The 22,608-nt window shown below is 42.7% G+C and overlaps 1 protein-coding gene across 1 annotated transcript in view; it reads left to right on the top strand.

Annotated features, from left to right (window-relative positions):
• The window catches only part of TKTL1 (transketolase like 1), a gene marked incomplete at both ends in the record, with an annotated part of 42,954 nt that extends 26,144 nt beyond the window's left edge, over positions 1–16,810 (top strand). The window contains 7 exons of the mRNA XM_081278166.1: positions 826–990; positions 7,160–7,316; positions 9,673–9,803; positions 12,807–12,890; positions 14,920–15,016; positions 15,166–15,285; positions 16,638–16,810. Of these exons, the coding sequence (XP_081134292.1) occupies positions 826–990; positions 7,160–7,316; positions 9,673–9,803; positions 12,807–12,890; positions 14,920–15,016; positions 15,166–15,285; positions 16,638–16,810 (927 nt within the window). The remainder of the gene's footprint in view (positions 1–825; positions 991–7,159; positions 7,317–9,672; positions 9,804–12,806; positions 12,891–14,919; positions 15,017–15,165; positions 15,286–16,637) is intronic.
• Between the last annotated feature and the right edge of the window lie 5,798 nt (positions 16,811–22,608).

The raw sequence follows: 22,608 nt of genomic DNA on the forward strand, positions 1-22,608 counted from the left end.
GCCACATCCGCAGCCCTGTTTTGTATTTTATTTAGAGACAGGGTCTCACTGAGTTGCTTAGTGCCTTGCTTTTGCTGAGGCTGGCTTTGAACTCACAATCCTCTTGCCTCAGCTTCCCTAGCCGCTGGGATTACAGGCGTGCACCACCCAGCTTGGTTTTTTGTTTTTTGTGGTGCTGGGGATTGATCCCAGGACCTTGTGCATGCAAGGCCAAGTACTCTACCAACAGAGCTATATTGCCAGCCTTGTTCAGGGGTTTTTTGTTTGTTTTTGTTTTACCTTATTTTTTAATATAAAAAGTCCATATTGTAAAGATGCTAGTTCTCCCCTAAATTAATTTATAAATTCAGTTCAATCTCAAACTATATCCTAATGGAATTTTTTATTATTGGTGTCATGATTCTAAAGTTGATATTTTATAGCTTGCAATTAATTTGCAATTAGTATTATCAGTTTTATAATTAAAAAGCAACAGAGGCATCCACATTTTAGAAAATGAATTTAAAATTTTTAATAAACTATCTGAATGGGACAATAAATGTAGTTAATTCAGATATTTCAAATAAAATGCCATCTGTGAATTTTTAGACAGTAAACTAATTAATGTAGCAAAGTTAATTGAAGAATGAAGTAAAAAACTACAATGTCAGAATCTTCCTGTTGAGTTGTGGAGTGTTTTCCTATACGGCAAGTGGGGCTTAAGAGTATGTGAAATAAAAAGAGATTATTTAATTTCTTCATCAAGATAACAATTTGTCATTCTACAAAATTGTGCCTGCCTTCTAAGTGCATTCCAAGAAATCATGCCACTTGACTTTCTTCTAGGTGGCTACTCGAAAAGCATGTGGTTTGGCTCTAGCTAAGCTGGGCCATGCAAACAACAGAGTCATTGTGCTGGATGGTGACACCAAGAACTCCACCTTCTCTGAGATATTCAAGAAAGAACACCCTGAACGATTCATCGAGTGTTTTATTGCTGAGCAAAACATGGTGAGTGTGCTGTGTCACCCTCTTGGGGCTTCTCATTGACCATCAGTGGCCCACTGGACACAGAAGATCCACCCTGCATTACTGTTTTTCTTTCCATTTATAAAAGCTACAGACTAGAGACAAAGTCCCCCGAGAAATAGGAGGCAAGTAGCCAGATATAGTTAAGAGGTGGCCTCCAGGACTGCTAAGAGAGGCATGGTAGATTGCCCAGCACCCTCTGGACATCCTGTCCAGGTAGGTAGACAGCAGCAGTTCAAGCACACCTGGCCTAAAGCATCTTGAGCTTCCTATTATCTTTTTCTATCCAGGCTAGCCCCAATAAGTAGGCAATCCTTTAGCTACTCAGAGGCAAATACATTGAAGTGCCAACAAGAATGTGGTTTCTCCCTTCCTACTGAGGCCCAGGGCCTTATAAAATCATGCTTTAAGAATTAGTTGCTGCTGGGCATGGTGGCACAGGCCTATAATCCCAATGGCTCAAGAGACTGAGGCAGGAACATCACAAGTTCAAAGCCAGCCTCAGCAACTTAAAGAGGCCCTAAAAAAGAAATTTGGTGAGATCCTAATCTCAAAATAAAATATAAAAAGGGCTGTGGCTGTGGCTTAAAAGTTAAGCATCCCTGGGTTCATTCCCCGGTACAGGGGGGAGAAAAAAAGGAGTTTCCAGCATTTAAAAATCAGAATATTTTTATGTAGACTTACTAGAGTCTTTTCACAAATGGAAAGAGCTGCCACCATGGGCTGGTGTGCCTCCCTGATGCCATTTGGCTGGAGCCAAGCAGGAGTCCTAGCATTCACAATCAGCTTTTCATGGTCCTCATGCTTTTTTGGCCTACTCATTCCTTTACAGTCATTCCCTGGCCCTATCAGTGCCAGAGTTCAAGCATCTCTGTTTAGTAAATAAAGTCATCACAATTGTAAGAATATGTATATTTGTTCATGGGTCTCATTAAGTTGTTTTCATTTTTTTTAAGAGAGAGTGAGAGAGGAGAGAGAGAGAGAGAGAGAGAGAATTTTTTTTTAATATTTATTTTTTTTAGTTCTCGGCGGACACAACATCTTTGTTGGTATGTGGTGCTGAGGATCGAACCCGGGCCGCACGCATGCCAGGCGAGCGCGCTACCGCTTGAGCCACATCCCCAGCCCCAAGTTGTTTTCATTTTGAATGAAAAAAATATTGTCCTTAATTTTCTGTGTCAAACCTCCTGTCAAAAAGATTGTCCCTGCCTCATTGATTCCTTCAGCTAATCACTGTGCTCTGTGCCTAATGATACAAACTCACAGTTGGGAGAAAACAGAAAAGAGGAGGCCAGAGGTAGTATTTAGTACCATGATGTGGTTATGTTGAGAGTGAGGGTTGATCAGGGACAGCCTCTCAAGAGAGGTGACATTCAAGCTGGAACTCAGGTGACAGGGAATCAGTTGTGTACAGATGCAAGGGATAACATTCCCAGCAGAGGGTCTGGCTAGATAGATGTGAGGCAGGCCAAAGTCTGAAATGCTTAAGGAATGGAGGGAAGGCCAGAGTGGCATTGGGAGCATAGAAGGAAATTGTCTCAGATTTGGTCTTCAAGGACCAAATCATAGGGTATTGTCAGCCACTTTCAGCAACCCTGGTTTTCTTGCAGTTTTCTGGGAAGCCATAGGAAAGCTTAAGCAGAAAAGGGACAGGGTGTGTTTTTCAAGACTGTGCAACGTGATGGAGAGGTTGTTGGAGCTAAGGGTGGGGAAGAAACTGGAACATGGCTGTGTAATAGCTGTGGTCCTCATGGGAGAGAAGTGGACTCATGAGCCTTCCCTGACAAGAGATCAGCAGCATGCAAGAGGCCAGGAGTTCCTAGGAGAGAGTGGTGTCACCTCTTGAGATGGACAAGACTGGGTGAGGAGGGGATAGGAGCTCTCTTTGGGCCCTAGAGGTGGGGGCAGAAAGTGGTATCTTCAGACATGTTTGCTCTGTAGTCACTGAATGCACTTTCTTTTTTATTGTTTTTTTTTTTAAATAAATGACAGTGCAATGCATTACAATTCATATTACACATACAGAGCACAGTTTTTCGTACCTCTGGTTGTATATGAAGTGTGTTTGCACCAATTCGTGTCTTCATACATGTACTTTGGATAATAATGATCATCACATTCCACCATCATTAATAATCCCATGCCCTCTCCCTTCCCCTCCCACTCCTCTGCCCTATGTAGAGTTCATCTATTGCTCCTATGCTCCCCCTCCCTACCCCACTATGAGTCAGTCTCTTTATATCAGAGAAAACACTGAGCATTTTTTTTGGATTGGCTAACTTCACTTAGCATTATCTTCTCCAACTCCATCCATTTACCTGCAAATGCCATGATTTTATTCTCTTTTATTGCTGAGTAATATTCTATTGTATACATATGGCACATTTGCTTTATCCATTAATCTACTGAAGGGCCTCTAGGTTGGCTCCACAGTTTAGCTATTGTGAATTATGCTGCTATAAACGTTGATGTGGCTGTGACCCTGTGGTATGCTGTTTTAAGTCCTTTGGGTATTGTGTCAAATGGTAGTTCCATTCCCACTTTTCCAAGGAATTTTTATACTGCTTTCCAGATTGGCTGCACCGATTTGCAGTCCCACCAGCAGTGTGTGAATGTGCCTTTTTCTCCACATCTTCGCCTATACTTATTATTGTTTGTCTCCATAATAGCTGCCATTCTGACAGGAGTGAGATGATATCTTAAAGTAGCTTTGATTTGCATTTCTCTAATTGCTAGAGACGATGAACACTTTTTCATATATTTGCTGATTGATTGTGTATCATCTTCTGAGAAGTGTCTGTTCAGGTCTTTGGTCCATTTATTGATGGGGTTATTTGTTATTTTGGTGCTTAGCTTTTTGAGTTCTTTATATACTCTAGAGATTAGAGCTCTATCTGATGTGTGTGTGGTAAAAATTTGCTCCCAAGATGTAGGCTCTCTATTCACCTCATAGATTGTTTCTTTTGCTGAGAAGAAACTTTTTAGTTTGAATCCATCCCATTTATTGATTCTTGATTTTAATTCTTGTGCTATACGAGTCTTATTAAGGAAGTTGAGGCCTAGTCCCACATGATGGAGATTAGGGCCTAATTTTTCTTCTGTTAGACACAGAGTCTCTGGTTTAATTCCTAGGTCCTTGATCCACTTTGAGTTTTGTGCATGGTGAGAGCTAGGAATTTAATTTCATTTTGTTGCATACGGATTTCCAGTTTTCCCAGCACCATTTGTTGAGGAGGCTATTTTTTCTCCAGTGCATGTTTTTGGCACCTTTGTCTAATACAAGATGATTTTAATTTTGTAGGTTAGTCTCTGTCCTCTATTCTATACCACTGGTCTATCAGTCTGGTTTGGTGCCAATACACTGAATGCATTTTTCTAAGCTACATATCCCTCTGTCAAGTTTTAAAGTTAATATCTGATTTTTTTTTTGGTACCAGGAATCAGTCCCAGGGATGCTTAACCACTGAATCACATACCCAGCCTTTTTATATTTTATTTTGATACAGGGCCTCACTATTTTACATAGGGCCTCAATAAATTGCTGAGGGTGGCTTTGAACTTGTGATCCTCCTGCCGTAGCCTTCCAGGTCACTGGGATTACAAGTGTGCCCACCCTGAATTTTTTTAATATTTATTTTTTAGTTTTAGGTGGACACAATACCTTTATTTTATTTTTATGTGGTGCTGAGGATTTAACCCAGTGTCTCATGCATGCTAGGTGAGCACTCTTACCACTGAGCCACAACCCCAGCCACCTGAATTTTTTTTTCTTTTGAGATGGGGTTTCACTAGGTTCACAGGCTAGCCTTGAATTCCCCGGGCTCAAGTGATTCTCCTGCCACCGTCTCCCGACCAGATGGGTCTACGGGCATAACACAACTGTGTCTGGCCTAACATCTGAGTTTTTTAAAATATTTTTTTAGTTGTAGTTGGACACAATACCTTTATTTTATTTATTGGTGCTGAGGTTCCAACCCAGAACCTTGTACATGCTAGGCAAGTGTTCTTCTGCTAAGCCACAACCCCAGCCCTAACATCTGAATTTTCAATCATAAATTAAATAGTTGGAAATTATATAATTGTTTATTAAAATTTGTGATATTTCAGTAGTCAAGTTATCCAGTTAAAGGTTACTCCAAGATATTTTTCTTTAGAAATTAAATCACTTTTTCTACTTGAATTTTTATTTGCATTACTTTCCCCCAATATCTTTATTCCTAAAAGCCTTTTATTTTTAAAAATATTTTTTTAGTTGTAGATGGACACAATATCTGTATTTATTTATTTATTTATTTATTTATTTATTTATTTATTTTTACGTGGTGCTGGGGATTGAACCCAGTGCCTCACTCACACATGCGAGGCAGGCACTCTACCATTGAGCTACAATCCCAGCCCAAAAGCCTTTTATTGATTGTCTTGTTCTCTGGAACAAAAATACAGATTGATAGCTTTTTAAAATTTTTCTTTTATGAATAGGCCTCTAAGCATTAGAATTTTTTTCTTCTGGATTGAGTTATGGTTGTTACTATTTGTTAATATACCAGTGGATAAATATAATTGAATAAGACTTAGAAGAAATTCTATTAACTTTTTTTCATTTTAATCATGTGAGTGCTAAGAACCCTTATTCACATAAACAAATTTGATTAGGAATGTCATTCAGTTCCTTCTCCATTACAAACCAAAAAAAATTACATAATGATCTTTCATTTAAAGTTGTTTGTAGCCAGGCCCAGTGATACACAACTGTAATCCCAACTACTTGGAAAACTGAGACAGGAATGTCACCAGTCCAGTTCCAGGCTAATCTAGATAAGATAGGGAGACCCTGTCTCAAAAAAGTTGTTTGTAAAAATTATTTGTATAGTTGATAGTTCCATTGCAATCTCATTCTGTTTTGTTAAAAAGAATTGAAAACCACTTGACTTGTGAAAGGATTTGTCATCTGATTATTTACATTCTTTGCTTTATTAGTGCCAGCATAATTATTTCCAAGTATCCTCTTTAATTCAGTTGGAGGTTTAATACTCCAAGTGTTGCTCTCTATAAGATTGAAGTGGGTGAGAACATGCCTTTTGGGGGTTAGGTTGTTGGTAGGTGATTTTTAGAGAGACAGTATAAAAGGAGCCACCAGCTGTTTCTCTAGCAGATGAATGTAACCCAGTTGCTACACAGTCAAAGATCTTGCTTGCCTGCCTTTGAAACCAGTGACACCCACCTTGGTAAGTCCTTATTTACTCCTGGAGATGTTTGTATTCCAATTTGAAGTCTACTGGGATACATGAGCCTGGAGTTGCAGAGACAGTAAGGAATAAATTAGGGGTTATTAAAATGTGCGTATCAGAGTAACAAGAGGTGCACAGTCCAACGAAGCAGCAGGACTGGTCCCATTACAACCTCATGGAAACCTCCAGCAGAACATGCTTTGAGAAAAGAAGGGTGACTTCTTGAGCCAAATGCTTCTGAGAGGCCAAGTGAGATGCCAGCTGAGGTCAGGAGACCACTCACATTTGGCAGCCTCAAGGTCACTTATGGGGCTGGCAACCTAGATGAAGTAGGCTATGGAGAAAATGGGAGATGAGACGGTGGGGACAATAAAAATAGATGACTTTCTATGAAGTTTTCTGTGAAGTACATAGATGTGGGACAGTCTCTGGAGGGAGGATAAGGCAGAATAGGAGAGTGGCAATGGAAGGTACTGGCGGGTATTGACTGGCAATAAGATGATACAAGAGAAAAGGAAAAACGGATTGAATGGCATGGGAGGATCGTTGTGTACTTGGAGACACTTGAGAATGCAAGAGAAGAAAGGGATCTAGGATAACCAGTAGGCAGGCCCTTCTCAAGGAGAGGTAGGACCATGACACTGGGTGAGCCAGGTGGGCAGGGATGGGGCAGATGTGAAACACTTCATCTCTTCATTTCTCATTCCTCAGAAGGTATCAAGATAAGAGTCCCATAAGAGCATGAAAGGCAGGGAATGAGGATACAAAAGGTTTGAGAAAGAAGAGAACAGAAAAGAAACATGCTAGGACTGCAGCGCAGTCTTAAATATCCAGAATAGGAGTTATCATAGGGACTTTGCTATCTAAATTAGGTGGGAAAAAAGGGTCCAAGGATGTTCTAATTCATGTTCTCTGTGTTGCAGGTGAGCGTGGCACTGGGCTGTGCCACCCGTGGTCGGACCATTGCTTTTGCTAGCACTTTTGCTGCCTTTTTGACCCGAGCATTTGATCAGATCCGCATGGGAGCCATCGCTCAAATCAACATCAACCTTATTGGTTCTCACTGTGGGGTATCCGTTGGTATGAGTTCTGAATGCCATTATTTTGATAGCTTTCTTCTTCCTTTTCAGAGAAACCTTAGCACATGATTGCTTAAATCTTGCATTCTTTTATGGTTCCCTGAAGTTTGACTCTTCGGGACTTGTTATTTGTTTGGTTTGGTTTGGGTTTGGGTGCTGAGGATTGAACCCAGGAATACTTTACTGCTGAGCTACATCCCTAGCCCTTTTTATTTTTTATTTTGAGACAGGTCTCACTACATTGTTCAGGCTGGCCTCCAATTTGTGATCCTTCTGCCTTAGCCTCCGGAGTTTCTAGGATAACAGGCATTTGCCACCAGGCCCAACTCAGGACTTCTTTTTTAAAAACTCTATTGTGCAGGCTGGGGTTTTGGCTCAGTGGTAGAGCGCTTGCCTCACATGTGTGAAGCCCTGGATTCGATCCCCAGCACCACATAAAAATAAGTAAATTAAATAAAGGTATCCTGTCCATCCTCAACTAAAAAAATTTTAAGGGGCTGAGGATGTGGCTCAAGCGGTAGCGCGCCCACCTGGCATGCGTGCGGCCCGGGTTCGATCCTCAGCACCACATACAAACAAAGATGTTGTGTCCGCCGAAAACTAAAAAAAATAAATATTAAAATTCTCTCTCTCTCTCTCTCTCTCTCTCTCTCTCTCTCTCTCTCTCTCTCTCTCTCAAAAAAAAAATTTAAAAGCTCTATTGTGCTTTAAATGCTTCAAATAGTTAGGTAAACTTTGAGGCGAATCTCTTGGTGTTACTGTAAAATGCTCATTCTCAGTCATTGAGAAATAAGTATCCTGAGGCCTCTTGGATGTCTTACTGCATATAAATAAGGACAGCACAGAGTCCCAGAATTCTTTTCTGCACTTTGCCTGGTCACCATCTTTACTGGGATGAGAAATGTGGGCAGAGGAAAGAGAAGAAGATTCTGTCTGGATACCACTCAGATGGAAGTGGGGCTGAGATCACCAAAGTACCTTTGTGCTTTGGGCAGTGGGAGCCCTTAAGGAATAAAAGGCAGGGAAATAGACTGACGGAAATCATTTCTGGAGCAATAACCTTCCATGGAGGAACAGAAGGACACAACAGGAAGTAGGGAAGCCCACAAGAGGGTTGAAATAGGGTGGGAGTTAGCAGTAGGGTGGAAAACCAAGGGTGAACCTGAGAGAGCCTGGAGAAAAAAGAAAACGTTCCCAACAGATGGAAGGGTCTGCAGCTGTATGAAAATCTGAAAGCAAGTCTCACTTAGGAGAGGGCAGGGAGTCATGTTCATGAATGGTGGAAATGATGGAAAGATAATTAACCTGACCTGCTTGGTGGGACAGGTCATCTAGGCAGATTTAATGCTTACATTTGCTGCTATAATGCTGAAGAAGCACACTGGGGAGCCATCTAAGTAACTCCCTAGGTTAGTTAGATTGGATTAAGAAGGCTCTGGATAGAGCTAGGAGTCACAGCTGGGCAGGTGGTTGCAGGTGCAGATACTTGTCCAGGGAGGGAGCAGAGAACCAAAGCTGCTGAGGCACAGCAGCATTGAAAGGTAGGCAGGGCTAGAGGCCTGGAATAGAGTCCCAGAGTCTTTTCCCAGGCTTGGGTTATGTGTAAGTTTGAAAATCAAGTCAGCTACAGGGAGAAGTGGCTCTTAAGTCCAACCCAGAGAGGATCTGGACTTCTGGGGGTAGGCCATTGTCCCAGGCAAGGCAATGTGCACAGTGGTGTCATCTTCCTTGCTGGGAAGAGCTAGACTGAAACTTCATACATTGCAGTTTCTCTTTCAACAGAATTTCTGACCAGGAACTGTTTCCAAATACATTCTAAGGCACACTAAGTTGTAATAGCACCCCGAGGTGTCCCCAAAGGTGTGTGACGTTCAACTACTTGGAAAGCCTAGAGAAATGAGTCAGATACTCCAATCCACAAAACCCAGTGTCTTAAGGGGGAGAAGGTAGAAGAGCAGAGAAGGAGGGGCAAAACGTGAGGGGACCTTCCTAAGTAGAATAGGAATGATTAGAGACTCAGGCCAATTCAGGCCACCAAGACTCAGGGAAGAGAGCATCATGTCAACTTAGACAGTATTAGTATCAAGTAACAGAGATCAGTCATTCTGAAAGGTCAATTGGGAGCCTAACCCAACTTGATTCATCTAGATCTCAAGGGAGATAGACATGTGAAATCTCAGTATAAATTATAATGAGTTACAGCGATATCAAAGTTGGACCATTTTGGTGAGCTCTTCAATTGTTTGGGGCACCCTGTGGCAATGAGAATTGTTCCTTCTCAAGAGCAGGTAAGCAGGAAGAGGGTAGCTTATTAGAGGTGTTGTGCTCATATTTTTGTTGGGCTATGGTTTTCTCAGGTGAAGATGGCCCCTCCCAGATGGCCCTGGAAGATCTGGCCATGTTCCGAGCAGTTCCCAACTGCACTATTTTTTATCCAAGTGATGCTGTCTCCACAGAACATGCTATTTATTTAGCAGCCAATACCAAGGTATGTTTAATGGGATACTGGTTAAGACAGAAAATGCTCTAAGGGGCTGGGGATATAGCTTATTTGATAGAGTGCTTGCCTCACATGCACCAGGCCCTGGGTTCAATCCCCAGCACCAGAAAAAAAAAAGCTCTGCTCCAAGTTTGGTATTGATGGAATTTTCCCCATTTTTCATGTCTCTGAGGGGCAACCTCTACTCTCATTTCCACCACAGCCTTATTTTGCCTCTTGTGAACTTTCTAGAAATGGAATCAGATAACAAGTATGAAATCATAAAACAATCTCCAAGATATAGTAAATAGGGGCTGAGGATGTAGCTCAGTGGTGATAGTATTATTTTTAAAGAATGATCTTTACAGCAACAGGTAATTATGTGCACAGACACACTGGCATTATAACAGATTCAAACCATATGAAAGGGGCTGGGGTTGTGGCTTAGTGGTAGAGCACTTGTCTGGCATATGTGAGGCACTGGGTTCGATCCTCAATACCACATAAAAATAAATAAAGAACTTTAAAAAATTATATGAAAGGATGCCGAACAGAGCTTGTCTGCCTATCCGAGTCAAGGCTAAGGGCAAGAAATGGGAAGCACTTTGGGTATTCTAAATGGGTAAGAGGTTTAACAAAGCATGCTTATGAAATCATAGGAGTGGAATCCAGGTGGCATCCCAAACTGTGGATTATTCACCCACCAGTGTAGCTGCCACTCTGAGGCCACTGCTAGGCCTATGGGACTTAGATATACCCAAGCTGGGTGCAGTGGTGCACATCTGTAGTTCCATTATAGTTCTACTCAAGACCTGGAGTGGGAGGATCCCTTGAGTTTGAGACCAGCCTAGGAAACGGCAAGACCCTGACTCAAAACAACAAAAACAAGGCACACCCAGTTGCCTCAGCCAGGGATAAAGAAGCCACTGCTTCTGCCACCACTGCCCTCTTAAAATCTAGAAAACTAGAGAGTGGACAATAGGTACTAGTGCAGACAAACCCCAGGATGCCCAGCTCTGGCTCACTGTTGGAAACAGCTCAGAAAGCCACATATGCTCCCCTTGGGAGGTCTTGTACAATAACATTAGATGGTAGAGTTAAATTCCTGTCTAGACCCTAGCTGTAAGGGAGCTTAGGGAATATAAGTATTTTTCCAACCTGTCCATGATGTTTACCAGACTCCCTCAGCACCTCTGGCCCTGTACCTCACCTATGCCTCTGCACAGGTAACATTGGCACACTCAGGACAGAGTGCATGAATTTCCTTTCTGAACATTCACAACACATATGCATAGACATTTCTATGATTTTTTTGAAGTGGGCTCACATCATACATATTATTCTGGACTTACTTTTTTACTTGTTTTGGGTTGTGGAATTTTTATTGTTTTTTTTTATTGTTGTTGTTTGTTTGTTTTTGGTTTTTGGTTTTCTTGGTGTTGAATGGAATCCAGGGCCTTGCACATGCTAGGCAAGTGTGCTACCATTGAGCTACATCCTCAGCCCCTATTTACTGTATCTTGGAGATTGTTTTATGATTTCATACTTGTTATCTGATTCCATTTCTAGAAAGTTCACAAGAGGCAAAACAAGGCTGTGGTGGAAATGAGAGTAGAGGTTGCCCCTCAGGATGAGGGGAATGACTGGAAGGAGACATGAAAGAACTCTGAGCTGATGGACATGCTGGGTGCTAGTTACATGGTGTGTGCCCTTTGCCAAGGTTCAAGGGGGCTACACTTAGCATTTGTGCATTTTTCCTCTAGCTAGGTTATATCTCAAGACACACAAAATAAAGCTGCTTTATAACATGAATGAACGAAAGCAATGTTTTTTTAATATTTATTTTTTAGTTTTAGGTGGACACAACATCTTTATTTTCTTTTATGTGGTGCTGAGGATTGAACCCAGTGCCTCCATGCATGCCAGACGAGCGCTACCACTTGAGCCACATCCCAAGCCCAACAAAAGCAATGTTTTGCTTTCCCCAACCCGTGTGGGCAGCTGAACTTAAAGTCGCTCATGTAAATTTCCAGGGACACCAAATAAAACACAGACACACACTTTACCTTTAAACAAGCTTCAGGACAGCTTCTCCGCTCGTGGCCTCAAGTTCCCCAACTGGGAGAGCAAGAGAAAGTCACCAGGGGCTGGTGAGAGAGAGCAAGCACGTTCGGAAGTGGGCTTTTATTGGGGGACCCTTAGTCTTAGAAAGTTCTATCCAAAAAAGGCAAGAAGGGGCAGGGTTACAAGGGATAGGTGAGTGTAATTCAACCCAAGGGGTGACACCTACATCTGTAGACATGCCTTCGACTTCCTGAGCTGGGACAATGCCCAAGTTATCACAAAATGTAGTAATCGGTTGGAGCCTCTTGCTTCAGAATGGAAGGCATGGGTCATTCAGAGTGGCTCCCCACAATGTTTCCTGGCTGATGTTTTAGTTTGTAATGCATCCTTTATATATTAATGTAAGTTAGCAAATACTTTAACTAGACATTTGAGGTTTTATTATGCTCCTAAATGTTTATGTATGCAAGTTGATAGTAAAACTCTATTTACACATTTTATTGGGAAAAGGTGAGTCATTTTACATTCATACGTTTAAGGTCTTTCTAACAATGAAGTATTACAAGCTATATTGTGGCAAAACTTAATTTTTAACATTGCATTCTGGGCTTTCTAGTCAACATGAATTAGTGCCTCTGTCCTGAGTTTATGTTCGGTGGAGACAGAACAAGTCAATGAGAATTTGGGAAATCTTTTCTAAGTTAATAAAAGGGACAGTTTGGAAAGCTTGTCACTAAGGGCATCTGCCAGGGTCCTACTTGGGCTATTGCCTGGCCCAGTAGAACAATCCAGTTCACTGGTGGTTGTACATGTTTGTCCCTTGCTTCAAAATGTATGTGTTTGATTGTTAGTAGACACTTAGTCTTCCTCTTTCCCACTTCCTGATGGTTTATGGGAATTTATAGCTTGATTTTATAAATTATGTTTCTGGATTGCATTATGCCATAGGGAATGTGTTTCATTCGAACCAGCCGGCCAGAAACTGCGGTTCTTTATACCCCTCAAGAAACCTTTAAGATTGGACAGGCTAAGGTAAGGCTCAAGTTCTGCAGTGTTATCCAGTATCATATTTATGTATTTATGTAAAGAGAACTGTTATAAACCTTGCCCTAGGCATCCTCACAAACAACAATTTTTTTCTTTTTCTTTTGTTTTTAAAAAGTCAATTGTGACGGGGCTAGGGTTGTGACTCAGTGGTAGAGCACTCACCTAGCATGTGTGAGGCCCTGCGTTCGATCCTAAGCACCACATAAAAATAAATAAATAAAATGAAGGTATTATGTCCAACTACAACTGAAAATTTTTTTTTTAAAAAGTCACTCGTGGGGGCTGGGGATGTGGCTCAAGCGGTAGCGCGCTCGCCTGGCATGCGTGCGGTCCGGGTTCGATCCTCAGCACCACATACCAACAAAGATGTTGTGTCTGCCGAGAACTAAAAAATAAATATTAAAAATTCTCTCTCTCTCTCTCTCTCCTCTCTCACTCTCTCTAAATAAATAAATTGTGTCTCTTCATCAGTTGATATGTCTTTAAAAAAAAAAAAAGTCACTCGTGACCTTTGCCTGATTTTCCTTAGAAAGGAGCCTTCTGACAGTTTAGTTTGACCTGCACTTTTCTCTTTTCCAAATGTAGTCTTTTTGTTGAACTCTTATAACAACTCAAAGGCACTTGAGTTTGTTGACTGTAATTTATCACAGCCTCAAATTAAACAAAATCAAGAAAAACCAGTCCAAATGAGTAATATATATCTGCTAGGTTCAGATTTTATAGATCTAAAGCCAGGTTTGAAAAAAAAATGAACCATTTTGCTGGGGGAGATTCTTTGACCCTGTGGTTTATTTTGTGCATGGAATATAGCTTTATCTGTAGGCCTCATGATTAAAGCTTGACATTACTGGGCACTTTGCATAAAATCCTTGGGAAACTCAGATTATCAGCCCTTATTGTAGATGAGGATTAGAGAAAGTAAGCACCTTGCCCAAGGCTTCACAGGTCCTGAGCACCAGACCAGGATTCGGGCCCAAGCGTGAGCTCAGCCTCTCTGGGCCTCTCCACCAAATTGTCCACTTCCTGCTGTACCTACCTGTCCAAGCTGCATATGGGGAAAATTAGAAAAGACTGTGGAGAAAGTTTGTGACTCTACTTGCTACCTACAGAGTATTATGGGCATTTTGGCATGTTTCCTTCCTGCTTTCTTCCTAGGCATATGTATATATTTTACACAATTGAGATCATACTTTAGTAGAATACACAATTTAAAATGCCATTGCTCTCTCTCCTTTTTTTCCATTTAGAGATACTGGGGATTGGACTCGGGCAGTCACCCACTGAGCCACATCCCCAGCCCTATTTTGCATTTTATTTAGAGACATGGTCTCACTGAGTTGCTTAGGGCCTTGCCATTGCTGAGGCTGGCTTTGAACTCATGATCCTCCTGCCTCAGCCTCTTGAGCCACTGGAATTATAGGCATACACCACTGCACCCAGCTGAAGGATCTTTCTTATATCTCTTTTGTCTTTTTTTTTCCCTAAAATTTTCTTGGTCCTGAGAAAAAGAAATAAATTTTCTAATGGTGAAGGATGAAACTTTAAAGTATGTATGTATATGGTAACATGCATGGGCATGGGTAATTAAATGGTTGGGTTTTACAAAGTGGACATAGATGTGTATGTACATATGTATATATGTGGTTTGGGCTAGGGGTACTGGTGATCAAACCCAGGGCCTGTACATGCTAGGCATCAAAGAATCATTTTATTTATGCATTATATAAGAACTTAATAATTTGTATTGTAAGTCAAGAGAAGACAAATTTGCAAAAAAAAAAGAGTATGTCAGGATTTTAAATGCATCTGATTCAGCCTTTTTTCTAGTGAATTATTAAGGAGTGAAATTATTGGCATTGGGGAATAGCAGTGTAGCAAAGTGCCCTCTGATTTGAGATGTGCTTTATTATTTATTTATTTATTTATTTATTACATACATGACAATAGTGGAATGCATTGCATTCATAATTAGATGTAGTAACCACAGTACTTTGTTTTGTTGGTGCTATACCAGGTTGTCCGCCAAAGTGTCAATGACAAAGTCACGGTTATTGGAGCTGGAATTACTCTGCATGAAGCCTTAGTGGCTGCTGATGATCTCTCTAAACAAGGTCAGTTGGTTGTTTCTGAACATTGAAGTTCATCCTTGGAAGAGGCAGGACTTTGCCTACCTCATGTGCCCCAACAGGTTTATTTTTGTGCCTGCATATTCTGTATTCGAAGTCTGCTTCTTACATCAAGCTGGTATTACTTTCTTCAGATATTTTTATCCGTGTCATTGATCTGTTTACCATTAAACCCCTGGATGTTGCCACCATCATTTCCAATGCAAGAGCCACAGGCGGCCGGATTATCACAGTGGAGGATCACTACCCAGAAGGTGTGTGCAGGCATCATGAATGTGTTTGAAAGTTTATTTTGGCAATAAGTGTTTTTTGTTTCCTTGATTGGAGATGTCCCATGCTCTTGGGCATCAGTACCCATCTACTACTCAGCCAAAGATAACACTTTTTTTTATAGTTTTGGGATTGAACCCAAGGCCTCACACATACTGGACATGCATTCTATCTTTGAGCCATATCCCTAGTTCACAACATACCTTTATTATTGTTCTTTGCAAGTGTATTAATGTAGGGATCTTCTCACCCAGCCCATAATGCACTTGTGTGTCCCCAGCACACTGTCCAGTCACCAAGGTGGGTTGTTGGCAACACAGAGGAGTGGCTGACTCAGTACTGAACAGGGAGCAGTCACAGAAAGCTTTATTTACAGTTTCTTTTGAGTTTTGAATGATTAGTAGTTTACTTGCCATCTCCCAAAATAGTACCTTTCAAAGAATAAAGCAAATGCAGGGAAAGAGCATGTGGTAGGGAGGGAGAGAGGGCTGAGTGACACTTGGACTTGAGAAGGTTAACCCACATGATGTGATCTGATGAGGAGCTTCATATGTTCTCATGATGGCTCCCAGGACCACATCCTGATGGATGATTCTCTGGAAGCACTCCCTGCATGTGGCACCCAGTTGCCCTCCTGGTTGAGGTTTATCACAGGAGAAGGGCATGTGGTGGGTTCCACTAGTATAGGAACCTTGGTTGAAGACTGGAGAAGTCTACCTCACTCTCTGCCATGAGACAGAGAAAAACACTTCTCATGTGTGCTATATCTGCACAGGTATGCCTCTTAGAGACTCAGAGCCCTGCATTTCTATTGAGGGCTGCTCACATTGACACCCTCTGCCAGGCACATAACAAATTTCCAATTCCTGGCAGAAAAGTGGGTGCTTGCTTAGTCCATGTTGTTCTTACAAATAGTCCAGACAGAGGGACCACTGCTATCAGCAGAGAAATCCCAGCAGTGCAAGCTGCTTGCACCAGCTGAGGGTCAATCTTGCCAGCTAATAGCCTCAGGCCTGCTTGTCTGCACAATGAACCTGCACAGTTCATTGGTTCATCTTAGTGGTTTTGACATCCTTCACAGTTTTGTGAATCTGCTCCCACATCCATGGAGCCTAAGTTGAGAGTAGACCCTGTTATATGTGGGGGTGAGAGCAAACTAGAGTCTTGGAATTTAAGATGAGAACTCCTTAGGCCAGTTGGAGAAGACTATGTGATTCAGTGACTAGGAAAAATATTTCCCCATGGGAGCCAGCAAGTTCAAAGGTCTGTATATTTTGTAGCTTTAAGGCTCACTAGCTACCTCCAGAAAAGTTCCTAATATCTCTTGCTTCCCCAGGTGGCATTGGGGAAGCTGTCTCTGCAGCTGTCTCCATGGAGCCTGACATCCTGGTTCATCAGCTGGCAGTGATGGGAGTGCCTCGGAGCGGGAGACCCAGCGAGCTGCTGGATACATTTGGAATCAGTGCCAGACACATCATTGTGGCTGTGAAATGCATGTTGATGAACTAAAATAGCTGTTGATTCTGTCTTAGAAGACTGGCCTCTGTACCTTATATTTAGGCTTGTTCTAAAACCATTGTTGAAACTCTTGACCTTTGCTCTCCTTAAAGCCAGCTAACACCTTTCTTCATTCCTAATTCACAAATCCCAGTTAACTACTTTCCTTTTAAACAATGAGTATATATACACATGTGCTCCTTTTTGAATCATTGAAGTGGATTATAAATTTTAAGTGAAAAGAAATAGCAACCATCTGATATTAAGTTTCCTACACATAAATAGGTGAGGATCACTGTAGAAGTGACAGTTTCTTAAATGTATTTCCCTCATAAGAGAACAAAATGTGCATTGAATTGTAGACCACAGTAGCCCTGGTTTCATATACTGCCATTCCCAGTTTGAGATTCCATGTGCTGCCTTCTTACCTGCGGTTTCCTGGGTAATATGTGACTTCAGCTGCACCAGAGTTTCCTCTGTTGTTTGCCTTCATCTCCCCACCACAATTCAGAGGCTGTCGAGCAGCAGCCAAAGCTGTTAGGATGTCCTGTGCTGCTTGTGGTGACTGTTCTGTGAAAACATGAGGGCACAGCTAGACCTGGTCCCTATACTGTTCAAGTCATTGTTAATAAAGCATTTCAAAAGCAGCTGCTTTATTCTGTTCGAGCCTTCCATGAGATTTGATTTCTCCTTGAATAAGAGAGGTCCTAAATATGAGAGGAGCTTCTATCTAAAACAGATGGAGAGAGCCCTAGCCCCAAGAATAAACATGGAAAAGGATAATAGGCTAGCCTGCAGAATCCTCACTAGAGAATCATGTACAGCTTGAAAATTCACCCCTGAGCCAACTCATTCCCAGCAGCCAGAACACAAGAAAGGTACCAGCCAGATAAAGATGGGCCTGAATTTTAAAATCATACCAGGTGTGCCTGGTATATCATATTCCTTATTTTTATTACTGCCATTAAGTGGTCATCAGGGATTTTTGGAGTCTTGACTGTTGTGCCCAAGGAATTGTTTTAGCATGAGCTGTAGAGACCAGCCTAGGAGTTGGAGTCCTCAAGGCCTACTCATTTTACTCCTGCCCTTCTGTACCCGTGAGCTAGTTTCCTGGCCTGTAAAATGAGTATAGTTACTCTACTCACTTCATAAGATTTCAATATTATTTTGTAAAGGTAACATGATAGAGGATGATTATAGAAAATTGATAAAATGCAAATGATCAATTTTTTTTACATCACATTTCTCACCATCTCAGGGTAATTGTTTCTCATGCTCCATGCAGAAACATGTATGATTGATTCTGTCTTAGAAGACTGCGTACAGTTCAGTGCACAGCAAGTTAATTTTAAAACATTTTATTGCCCACCCCCTTCCAAAGAAACACTGCACTTTCTTACTTTCCATGTAGCCGGGCATGATGGTGCATGCCTGTAATGCCAGCAGCTTGAGATCTGAGTCAGGAGGATCGCAAGTTCAAAGTCAGCCTCAGCAACTTAACAAGACCCTATCTCAAGAAAGGGGCAGGGGCTGGGGATGTGGCTCAGTGGATAAGTGCCCCTGAGTTCAATCCCCAGTACAAAAAAATATTTGGGCTGGGGATGTGACTCAGTGGTAGAGTGTTTGCCTGGAAAGCATGAAGCCCAAGGTTCAGTTTCTAGCCCCACAAAAAATGTCTTCATGTACCTTCCCAGTCTCTGGCAACCACTGATCTACTGTTTATGAATTTACCAATTTTGGATATTTCATAAGAATGGAATCTTACAGTATGAGGGTTTTTTCTGGTTTCTTTTACTGAACAGTTCATTTGAGGTTTATTCATGTAACCAGTGTCAGAACTTTATTCATTTTTACAGCCATATAATATTCTGTTCTATGGTAGACTACATTTTTTCTATTCATCAGATGATTGACATTTGGGTGATTCTGTTTTCACTGCATAGTGCTTTTGTAAACATTCACATACACAAGTTGGTATGTAGAGTTGTATTTTCACTTTGGGTAAGTATATGGCTAGGAATGGAATTGCTGAGTTGTATGGTAATTGCCCTTTTGAGTGTCTTGTCATTGGTGTGTGTTTAGTTTTGAGAGCAGTAAATGAAACAATGACTGGAAGGTATTGAGTGATCTATAAAGCATTACATATTATAATCCATTATTAATAAGAAATGGACCAGCCAGATAAAGATGGCAGTGTAAGGGCTGGAGATGTACCTCAGTGGTAGAGCACTTGCCTTGCATGTGAAAAGCTCTGGGTTCAATCCATATGCTGTCCTGAGAGAAGCAACCCACCAGGTACTCTGATGTCAGCTACCACCTGACTTTAATCCCCAGATTGTTGCTTGTTGGTAGCAGGGTCCTACTAACCTTTTTTAAACTCCATTTTTTTTCATTTGTAAAGGGTGGATGACCATGGTATCTGTTTACAGGCTGAAGTCAGGATTTTACATTGCCATGGAAATGTCCACATTCAGGCCCGCCCTGCGCACTGGTAGGTTCCTACTTCCCAACCACGCCCTAAGTTCTCACCAGATCCCAGCTGTCCCACCCCATCAATCAATCCCTACAATCCTTGTCAGGCATTGACTGTATTGGGGTGGGCAACAACTCTGATCTACCTTCCCTGTCCATTTCCAGCCTTCCTCTTCTATAACCCTAGCTACTGGCCTGCCCCTCCACCACCACCCCCAACCACCTATTCCCTTCTCGGACTCCCTCTACCCACCATTTGACTCTGCCTGGCGCTGGTACCTCGCGCCCGCCTGCCTTGCGCCTGCCGCTCATGCCTCTGGCAACCCAGCCAATCCATGTACGTCATTGGCTTTTGTCCCGTCACTCACTCAGCCACAACCAATCAACATCACTCGCACCACCAGGGACGTACACTGACAGACCCCAAATTTCACACTGATTTGCCGGGCAGGGCAGGAACCTCTCTCACCCCCTATCTCTCAGTGCACCTAACCGTGGGGTTTGAGCAGTGGCGAAGGATGGAGGGACGGCTAGAGCAAAGGGAAAACTGGGATGCAGAAGGTTACGGAAGTATACATGGGCCAGGCGCAATGACGCAAACCTGTAATCCCAGAGGCTCAGGAGGCTGAGACGGGAGGATCGCGAGTTAAAAGATAGCCGCATCAATTTAGCGAGGTGCCAAGCAACTTAGTGAGAGCCTGTCTTTAATAAAATATAAAAAATGCGGGGGCGGGGGTGTGACTCTGTGTTTAAGAGCCCCTGAATTCAATCCTCTACCAAAAAATAAGAAGTACATATGGGGCACATGGGACCTGTCTGGACTCCAAAAGGGCGAAAAGCCACGGAGAAAAGCAAGTTTCCTTTCTGTCAGATCTCCAAAACAAGACCTCAGAGTTGAGTTCTATCACCACAGTTTGTGCACCACAAACAGCACCCAGGGATGCTCTGACTTACCATGGGAAATCATGGAGCTTCCACCTGCCAGGTCATGGTGATACATTTCTCATACAGACTTGGATTGGGATGAGAAAAGTTGCAGCTCTGGGATTCAGGAAACATGAAATGACCCCATACTTGATTCCCCATCTGGATGAGGAAAACAAGCAGCCTAGTCAGACCACAGGAGTGGGTCTAATGGCAACAAGGGGTAGTTGTACAACGTCTCAAACATAAGGAATGAGCCCTTCCAAGGCTCTTGCCCAGAAAAAGCTATCACACACCTTTCCAGGAAAAGAACACCAGTCCCTCAACTCAGGAAGTCAAGTGACTTTCATTGGTAAGTGAGGTTCAAAGGGACTTCTGCCCAACAACAGCCTACATTTTCACAGGAGAAAGGTGGTGAGGCTGGAAATTCAAAATACTGGCCTTCTGAAAACCAAACACTTAACTTTTGGGTTTGATTGTTGAAGATGTCAGTCCTACAAGAACAAGGAAAACACACACACACACACACACACACACACATATATATATGTTTTTTTTGTAGGTGAACAAAAGACCTTTATTTTTTTTTTTATGCAGTGCTGATGATCCAACCCAGTGACTCACGCATGCTAGGTGAGAACTCTACCACTGAGCCACAATCCCAGCCCCTAGAAATAGGATTTTGAGGGCTGTTCAGAGAGGCCCCTGGTCCTCTTACTGTGACTAGAGCTGACAGTTAAGGAACCCAAGCTGGGGGTACTGGCACATGCCTGTAATCCCAGCAACAGGGGAGGGTGAGGTAAGAGGCTCACAAGTTCAAGGACAGCCTCAACATTTTACTGAGACCCGGCCTCAAAATAAGGAAAATTAAAAAAAAAAAAAAAAAAAAGGGCTGGGGATGTAGTTCAGTGGTAAAGTGCCCCTGGGTTCAATCTCCAATACAAAAATAAAAAAAAGAGGAACCCAATCTCATCCTTCCTTCCTTCCTTTCTTTCTTTCTTTCTTTTTAAGTTGGTGTTATTTTATTTGGACCTTTATTTTATTTATTCATATGTGGTGCTGAGGATCGAACCCAGTGCTTCACACATGCTAGGCAAGCGCTCCACCACTGAGCCACAACCCCAGCTCCTCATCCTTTCTTTACTACGCATAGTCTAGTACACATAGAGGAATCATCCCACACCATCGACCTCATAGCCATCATGACCACCATGAGGGTCATGCTACCTCAGCAAGAGAAAGAGCCTCCCAGAAGTAAGAGACTAAGTAACAGTGCTTCATGCCCCCAGGAAGGGCACTAGGGAACTGCTTGCTGCCACCGACGCTGCCTGGCCTTGGCCAGCAGGAAAAGTCTATTCCTCCAGCCCAGATGACACCCAGGGTCTTCTGGAACAAGGCAATGCCCAGGGCCAGCACCTTCTCACCTCACGGCCACAGTTCAGAGAAGCCAGGGATGCGGGTCTCTCCTGGCTGTACATAAGGCGACGGGAAAGGTCACACGGAGAAGAAAACCCCCAAGAATGACCAAAAGCGTCTGGGAGGTCATACTAAAGGAGCAGGCAGTTTCCACGGGGTGTAAGAAGATGCAGAGCAATAATTCCCTGCAAATGTGCTGAGGTGAGAGGCTCATCCACAAGTGGCCGGGCATTTGCTTTGAGTCTGGCACCTATGATCCATGGGGGAAGGCCACTTGCAGTGTGCCATAGTGGGACAGAGTTGTCTGGCTGACCTATACAAGATAGGAAGTCAGATCCTGTGTTAGCCATTGTCCTTAAAGCCAGCTGCTGGAAACCACGGACCCTGCCATTTCATTGTTTTGGCCACAGGCAGAAGCCACCCATGGCTTTCCTCTAAGCCCCTGCTCCAGGAGATGACTCAGGGTTCAGGCTGCTCTGCAACTTGCACACCTGGAGCCCAGGGCACTCCCGAGGCCAGGGGAGAAAGACCATGATGCCCCGCGATGTGTTTGCAAAACCCCGAGAGTCTTCTCAAAAGCTTCTTTCGCCCCACAGAAAGGCAGAGGTGAAGTCCAAATGGTGAAAGAGTGGAACACAGAATCAGTCACAGGTCTGAAAACAACGGAAGGAAATATCGAATAGTGTTATAGCATGGGGGACATCCTGGACAGACAGACCACTCAGAAATCATCAAGTACTAGTTTCATAAGTGTGTTCACATAAAAACTGAGACTTCTCATGGGCCTCACACAGCAGAGCTGTTCAGAAGAGACAGAATGAGGGAAGACAGTGCCTGTTATGCTCAAATTCGGGACCCCCAAAAGACCACCAGAGACCAAGATGGATGTAAGCAGCAAAGAGGTGTTTATTGCGAGCTAGCTGGGTCCTCCGCGCACACACACAGCAACTGGTGACGCTGAGAGGCCCTGAGCCCAGGGTTTGCAGCAGTTTTATATA

Source organism: Spermophilus citellus, assembly GCF_964194105.1.
Source record: "Spermophilus citellus genome assembly, chromosome: X".
NCBI lineage: Eukaryota > Metazoa > Chordata > Mammalia > Rodentia > Sciuridae > Spermophilus > Spermophilus citellus.